Below are 8,600 nucleotides of genomic sequence, written 5' to 3' on the forward strand. Positions count from 1 at the left end.
TGCTGCTTTCACTGGAACATGGTGACCTACTAGGAAAACAGGATTACAGAAGGTGTTTGTGTTTGACTCTGTATGTGAGACACAGAGTCCAACCAGCTTAAAGTTTAATTAGATTGTAAAATGAGGATTCTCTAGACACAGAACACTAAGTGAAAACCAAGAGCAGGTTTGGATGGTACAGATCATACAAATCCGACTGACTGATAATCAACAGGATGGAGCCAAAAAATACCAAAGACACAAACATCACATCAGATTTCAGAACAAAAACACACACACCCACACACACACTTACCCGCCTATCTGAGGCAACCAGTCTGAATTCTTGCAGGAGTTTCCCTAGAAGAGATCTGTGTGTCTTCCTGAATGGATGGATGGTGCCCTGCAAATAAAAAATAGAATAATAATTATTCAGACTAATTAACTTACTTTTAAATTGGGAAACTTCATCTGATGAGGAGTGTGAAGTGAAATAACCTAATAACATAAAACAGCTCTGTGTAACAGTTCACAGGGGTTCAATCAGGTTCATCAGGTCTGTGATGGTAAAGCAGAGAAGGAGGCAAAGCTGGAGCTACACCGCCACCCAGTGGTGTATTAGTGTATAACACTGACTTCAACTAAACAGAAACCTGCAAAAACCTTTTTCAGTGTGATAACAGGCACAAAAAGGTTTAATAAACCCTTCAGATCAAGATTATTCAAGACTTCTTTTAACATGTTCATGTGACTCATCCAGCCAGAAAGCCATCAAATTAACTCCACACTTCATCAAATGTCGGGAAGTAATTACAAGACTTGTGACATCACAGACACAAAATAAAATAATGGTTTAAAAGATTCAGATTCATTTAACAACATTTAACTTCCTAAGGAAGTACAACTGTCCCTTCTTACAGACTGCCTCAGAATTTCCATCAAATTTCACGTAAATGTAAATGTAAATGTCCTACTGGTTATTAAAAGTTAAAAGTTTCTCATTCACAATATTTAGGTAGCTATGACCCTGGTAATGTCTCCTGATGTTGTTCATACACATCTTCTATCAAACTGTCCTTGTTCAGTTTACAGTTCCAGCTACTGTTGTAAAAATCATTGATATTGACATAATCCAGACAAGAAGTCAAGAAGCGACCATCCTAAAACCAGTCGACTGTCACGCACCAGTGCAGAATCTCCATCATCCTGACAATCAGCCAATCAGGGTCATATTTGGCTTTTATATGGTGTTTCTGCAGATGATCAGCATCATTCATTCCAGTTCACAACACATTAGAGGAGACTGAATATGCATCTTTCTAAACGGGCTGTTTACTGTAGTTAGTTGGGACTGTTTTCTTATTCTCGACAAACTGCAGCACTGCTCTGTCTATTTTTGGGGAATCTTTGTGTCATTCCTGAATGTTCTCACCGTCACCTGGATAATCCAACTGAACTGAGGGTAGAAAAGATGCAGAGTTTAGGTACAAACCCCTGATCGTCGCACAGTTTCTAACAAGTCTGTTGTTTTTGTTGTTAGTTTCTATCCTCTTGTCATTCATCCACACCACAGTCTGACAGAGAGGGGAGGGCGGGAAAGGCAGCAGATCAAACTACACCAACACTAAGTCTGATCTAGTTCAGGCTGAGAACATTACTATAAATAATCAACATGTAATCATATACAGGGCTGCAAGTAATGATTACTTCCATTATGCATTATGTCTCATCTTGTCTTATGTCTTTACTATAATGTAAAATAAGAAGCAGCAGCAAATCCCCACATTTGAAAACATAGAAACACCAAATGTTTGTCTTGAAAAGCGAGTTAAACAATTAATTGATTAAAATAGTTAACAGTTAATTTTCTTTCTATCATCTAATCATTGCAGCTCTAATCATGTGTGCGTAAAAGGCTTAAAACTCAGTAGAGACTTTCCCCAGAATGTGTAGTGAACTTATTTTCCACCATGTTTCTAGAAAATATTGTCATCTTAATTTAGTCTGCTGTCTACACTGCAGTTGTAGTTTAACTCTGTTTTTGTGCTCGCTCATTGTTTAACCGGATTTATAACTGCACAAAAAATGGTTAAAGATCCCGTATGTTCACATTTCCTTTGTTTTATTTGAAGCATTGATATCCATAAGAAGATATATTTGTGGTTTTAAGAGCCTAAAACTGTTTCTGTATTTCTTTATACAATAAGGGACCTTTAAAGTTAAGCCTGCAACAAAACAAATAAAGGACATCAGTCAACATCTTGTTAAATAACACTTCTCTTCCTCAACATGCGTGTGAACGACTAGAGATAATAGATCTTGAGATGACGGATAGTCATCAACCCATCTAACGGATAAAGCCGCCATCAAAACCAACAAAAGCCTCAGAGGCTACTCACCAAGACATATGTGTCATGCTCATGCTTCTTCCTGTGCAGGGGGACATCTGTGGAAGAAAACACATATCACTGTCAACATGTTCACAAACACAATCTGACATGATACTGAACTCCAGGACGTTTATGGTGCAGATAATGATGTACACACCAAGTTCAAGCTTAAGAACCCTGAAAAACTGTGTGCAGGTCTACTGAGGAGTTGCTGTTTTAAAGGCAGAGAGGGGTAACAGCAAATGTTCTGTTCTCTACAATTTGTCTGAATTTAATTGATGAATAACAACTCCTCATACCATTAAAGCATCCTCATTTTACTATGGACCCAGTATCTACGCTCAAACGTTTTAGAACACACAACATGTTTCTAGATTTTATTGAAATTTCAGCTCAACTCCAGTGAAAAACCTAAACTTGTACAAAGGAAAGGTAGAAAGGGTTCTGTTTTAAAGGCAAAGGGAGGTCACAGAATAAACTGATTGGGTTTTTTCTCTTTAAAACTCTTTGCATATTGTTAATCAATAAATAAAACTATTCATGCTATTATTTGAACACCCTCACTTTACCTTTAGTGGCTACAACTTTAGCACAGCAGTGTTCATCACTATTGTTATTTTAAATAATGTCCCACTGAGTAAGATTTCACTAACATCACCCACTCCCGCCACAGACACGAATCAGTGATGACAGGATCTCTGAAAGGTCCAGATAAACTGAACAATGAGACCCAACGAACTGTAGTTCACCTACTTATGTCTTCTATCAAGATGTATATATGCAAACGTAACAAATATTAATTTAGCTTCAGGAAAAAACGTCTATATCTAGGTTGCATGTTGCTCTGTATAAAGTATAAACCTGTCGTTTTAGCGTTTGAGTTGATTTAGACGTTAAACTGCCGGAGCTGAGTCACAGGAGAACTCACAACACACAAGAAACAACAGACCAGACGGACACGGTGACCGTGTAGCTGGTTTAAAGTGCCCGTTAAAGACACTGTTAACGTTAATACCGTCGTTATCACCGAGTGACAGCAGGATGAACTGAGAAACAGCGAAGCTAGCTCAGCCGCCGGTTTGAATACGTGTTATTAGCCGTTAGCCTGTTAGCATAACAAACCTGAATCCTTGATGTTAATGACGTCCACCGACACCATGTCAGGTTTATCCAGCGGGCCCACCTTCCTCTCGGTCACCCCGGACGGCACCACGTCCGGCTTCGAGCCGAACTTTCGGGGGTAAAAGTCTCCGGCATTGTGATAAGACAGACCCGAAGACGTGGACATCATTCCGTCCATCGCCATTTTGGACTTCCTGTTCCCGTGAGCCTCTTCCATTTGGTTGCACGGCGCATGCGCTTGCACAGATCTGTATGTCATCGTTTAGACCACATAGGAGCGACGGTTTATATGCTATAGAGATCTGTTTTTATCATTAAAATCCATTTTCTGGTTTATGAAAGACCAGGAAAAATAGATATAAAGGAATGACAAGAATAAAAAGTGATAACTGTAAGACTTTAATATAGTAGGTAGATAGTAAAGTGTAAATTGTAACATGTAAAGTGTCAATTTTAACAAATGTTGTCAGGATGTTTGTTCTGACATCAAAACAAATACAGAAAATACAATAAATACAAAATCCATCAAAAACAACTTTAAAAATAACCAATAGATAAAGACAAAATAAAATAAACTGAGGTTAGCTAAATTCAAAAAAAGGTTGTAAATGTGTTTACTGCACAAGATCATTTCCCCACATTAAAGAGAAGTAGTGTTGCACAATACATTTGAAATACTCTAAAATAAAACATTCAAATGTTAATCAGATTCCAAAGCATTTGCACAAAACACTAACACATAACAAATTAAATGTCCAAAAGGAGTTAATTGTGACAATAATGATATAGTTTATCATAGATTAATCTTTTATGTAATTTTCTAAGAAAAGATGTCACATATTTTCTCATTCACAGCTTTGTTGGGAAGATTTGCTGCTTGTCTCCCCATCTCCCTATTATTCATTATCAGTGTTATCCTGTGACCAGGAAGGGTCACTATAGTTCAATTTGTTCTCCTCTACTGTTTTCACAGTTTGATCCAGCCTCCAGTAAAAACTTATTGGTTGATATAAAGTGCAGTGAACAGAATATTTGCTGTGACCCTCCTTTACCTTTAAACCAGCACCAGTTCTCCTCAGTACACCTGCACACAGATCTTCAGGTACTAGTCAGGTAGGTTGTTCCGGCAACTTGGAGAACCTGCCACTGTGGATTCAGTCTGTTTCAGTGTCTTCTGTCTCTTCATGTGATCCCAGACTGACTCCATGACATTGAGATCAGGGCTCTGTGAGGGCCAGACCATCTGTTGCAGGACTAAAGAAAGGTCTTTATGAGTCTGGCTGCATGTTTGGGTGTCGTCCTGCTGCAGAATGAATCTGGGACGCCTCCTGATGATGTTGCATGAAGGGCAAGAATCTAAACTTGTAAAGTGCCTAAAACGTTTGCACAGTACTTTTGCACTGAGACTGTGAACAGTCAGCAGGGGAAGTCAGCAGGGTTTCAAAAATTATTCATGTAATCAAAGAACAGGAAGCGTGACAGATTCAAGCGTGGAAATGTGTGTATTATGTCTGAGGCCCCATAGAACTGTGTGTGGTGACCAACTCTTTGATGTAATTGTGTGTGTGTGTGTGTGTGTGTGTGTGTGTGTGTGTGTGTGTGTGTGTGTGTGTGTGTGTGTGTGTGTGTGTGTGTGTGTGTGTGTGTGTGTGTGTGTGTGTGTGTGTTTATGGGCATTTCCGTCAGAGCTGAGTCTGTGTGTGTGAAGAATATGTAGTTGCTCATTTGTAGGGGCTGTGAATAGAGATTTTTGTTTGCAACTGTTTCTCAAGTGACAGTGAGGGGCCCCTGTGCTGAGTGGGACCCTGGGCAACTGACAGTGAAATGTATAGAGAGAGAGAGAGAGAGCCCAAATGAAGGAAGGAAGGAGGGTGGGAAAGGGAGGGAAGAGGGATATCTGAGGACAGAGAGAGTCAGAAACAGAGACCAAAAGATCATAAAGTTGGATTCTTACGTAAATAAAAAAAAAGAGTGAAAGAGAGTCATTTATTTATTTATTTGCTTTGTGGAGGAGGTTTTCAGACTTCAGTGGAACAGTTCATGTATTTTCTCCACCTGGCCTCCAGCCTCGAACGTCATTTGAATCTGTTTCCAGCCCCTCTGTAACAACATCATTTTAAATACTTCTGCTCATGATCTACAATGTGTGTGGAAGAAACGTGCAGGTTTTAAAAAAAGCAAACAACATCTGGCTCCATCTGGAAGGATCACTGTTCAGATTTGTCAGGTAATAACACGTCAAAAAGCAGCAGTCAGGCTGTGAGCAGAGACGTGATTTACTGCAGCTCGCTCCGGTGTGTCAACAGATCCAGCCTGAAATGTTTTCATCACTCAGATTGTTTCCAGATGGACGTTCATGCGGTATACACGCTGTAAACCCTTAGATTTACAGTATCACAAGAGTTAGTCTCTGCTTGAAGTTCCCACTCAAACCCATAGTCGCTCTTGTGTCATTCATCTTTTAGCCCTAAAGCTCTGTTATTCAAGCAACTTTTATATCATAATTTCCCCTGACTTCATGAATCGCTTGTATTCATGGTTTTAAACTGATGACATGTTGAAAAAACCCACAGAAAAAAATTATGCATCACCTTTGTTTGGGAATATTGTATTATTATTATTTTTTGTTTGTTTGTTTGTTTTAATTAATTTATATTGTATTATGTATATAGAATTATATCTTCTACTTGATCTTGACTATACATTTTTGCATGTCCAAACCAAAGTCTATTTAGATTTAGTAGGGAGTGGGACCTCTCTAAAACAGACCACGTTTCTTTGTCTTTGAATGTTTTTTTTGGAAAGCAGCAGTAATATACTGTATATTTGTTCTATTTAAATGTATATAAAATATGAAATAATAACAGCAGTAATGCTTTGTGGTCATTTACCATATTTTATCACCTTCATCAAACCTAGTTTGTGTTGAAGGGAAGTAAAACCATTTCAGTGCCTTTCAACATATTTGGTTTTGAAAACACTTTCTGATTATGTAATCATAATGATAGTAATAATCTAAGGATGAGGTTGTCATTATGTAATAATTTATGGATACCAGATCACCTAATGGGAATGACTTCAATGATTTAATTCTACTAACAAAACAATTTAAAATTTAAGGTCCATCCAGTCTAAAGGTAGACGTCCAGATGTTAATCATTTTGTGACCCAATTTTCAGATGATTCATCAGTGATTAGACTAATCCTGATCCTTCCTTTTACACAACCAGTCATTTTAGTGCATTTACATCATTAAAACCCGTTCAGTCAACATTTAGATCTGTGTTTACGGCTCTGCTCTGATACATGAACTGATCACATTCACTGCACTTCTTCAACTTTTACGGCGTCTGAAAGTGGAGCAGCTCTGGTCATTTACTCTGAGACTGCAGTGCTTTTCAGCTGCTGATTCTTAAATCACAGACGTCTGAGTGTCCCTGAATGCACCAACAACAACAACAACAACAACAACAACATGTAAAACTACACTGAGATGATTTTGGGCTCTTAAAATCATAAATATATCTTTTATGGATGGCAACACTTCAGATAAAACACTGGTGTAAAATATGGGCCCTTTAAAACAGTTTAAGGCTCTGTGCTTTGTCCACTAAACAATATTAAAAGCAGAAGCACACACAACACATGTTAGCAGCATAAAGTCATAGTTTTATCTTCAGGGAAACAGCTGTTATTTATGATGATAAAATGATAAAATAACACTTGCTTTATCTTTTAACATCACTTTAGGACTTTAACCCTTGTCCTGTTCTCTTTGACTCCGTGGAGGACTGAAACCAGTTAGTGTGAAGTGAATGTGGACTTTAAAAACTATAAAAACCTCTGAGCTCGTCTCTATTGACTCTTCACTAAAGTGAAGCATGTGTGTCAGAGGGTGACAGAAGTTCAGACAAATGTTACTGTAAGTTCCACATAAACAAAACCTTTTTCTTACACTGATTTGTCACGTTGGATTTAGACAAAATGTGATTTCTGCTTCTCTAAGACTCACAGCTGTCGAGGCTGCTGGTAACACAGACTCAGAGAGAGGACGAGTGAAGCTGCTTTGATAGCTGAAACAAGGCTGACAGGCAGGTACGCAGGAAACCACAGTGGAACACACACAGAGCAGAGCTGCTGACGATGGCGGGTTTAAATACTGGCTGCGGTGATGAGGTAACTGGGAACAGGTGTGTTAGTGGGCAGGGACGCACAGGTGAGTGAAGATAAACAGGTGAGCAGTTGGGTATGAAGCCTCCTATAGAGGCTGTGTCCTCTGAAGGATGTGGCCCCTGAATTAGGACACAGGTTGAGACAAACAAAAGTCTGGGGCAGAAAAAGTAAAAAGTAAAAAGCATTTACTTTACTTTATCATGGCAGCCTATGTGTATGCTGCAGTTTAACAATGAACTCAGTCAGTGTTAGTGTAGAACATTCCTTTTGTTTTTTTAGAGAAAACACTCAGATAATAACTGGTGAGTGAGCAAAGTGTCTGTTATTATCTTCTGTTACAGATATTTCCTGTTTAAACTCCTGAGGGCACAGCTACAACAGCTTACACAGCTACACTAGACTGCCAAATGTTTGTGGACGCCCCATGTCTGGCTCTGCTCTCATGATTTGGGCCCTGTAGAGAAAATCTTAATGCTACAGTTCAATGAAAAAAGCATCCCTCCATCTTTGTAGGAACAAGTAGTGTTTGTGCTTTTCACTTTCAAGATGGCAAAGACCCTGTGCACAAAGAAACGGTTTTCCATCACCTTTGGGATGAACTGGAACAGTGAATGGGGGCAAACCTGCAACCAGGTTCAGCATCTGGTGGAAAGACTGAAACCAGAAGAGCAGGAACAAGCTTCAGCTTCGCTGACGTCCGAACTTGATGTTAAACTGAAACATGTCTAAAGTCAGAGTGGACTCGATTAAAGGTCCCATAACATTCAGCCACTCCTGATTGGCTGGCTGTTTTCTGAGTGATCCAATAAAAATAAAGCAGATTTCAGGTAAACACTTAAAGAAAACAAATCCTGCAGGGAGAACACATTTATAAGCTTGAGTTACACAATGGAGACTTAAAGTTTGAAATATACCAAGTAGAAGATGTTATTGATT

The 8,600-nt window shown here is 38.9% G+C and overlaps 1 protein-coding gene across 1 annotated transcript in view; it reads right to left on the bottom strand.

Moving 5' to 3' along the window:
• slc30a6 (solute carrier family 30 member 6) overlaps positions 1 to 3,719 on the bottom strand; it is a 53,266-nt gene extending 49,547 nt beyond the window's left edge. The window contains exons 1-3 of the mRNA XM_071479826.1: positions 3,492 to 3,719; positions 2,379 to 2,425; positions 296 to 382 (exon numbers count right to left, since the gene is read on the bottom strand). Of these exons, the coding sequence (XP_071335927.1) occupies positions 296 to 382; positions 2,379 to 2,425; positions 3,492 to 3,708 (351 nt within the window). The 5' untranslated portion in view covers positions 3,709 to 3,719. The remainder of the gene's footprint in view (positions 1 to 295; positions 383 to 2,378; positions 2,426 to 3,491) is intronic.
• Positions 3,720 to 8,600: the final 4,881 nt, after the last annotated feature.

Source organism: Trachinotus anak, unplaced genomic scaffold (genome assembly GCF_046630095.1).
Source record: "Trachinotus anak isolate AG129_WGS33_773 ecotype Australia unplaced genomic scaffold, CSIRO_AGI_Tana_v1 ptg000007l, whole genome shotgun sequence".
In the NCBI taxonomy this organism is placed as follows: Eukaryota; Metazoa; Chordata; class Actinopteri; order Carangiformes; family Carangidae; genus Trachinotus; species Trachinotus anak.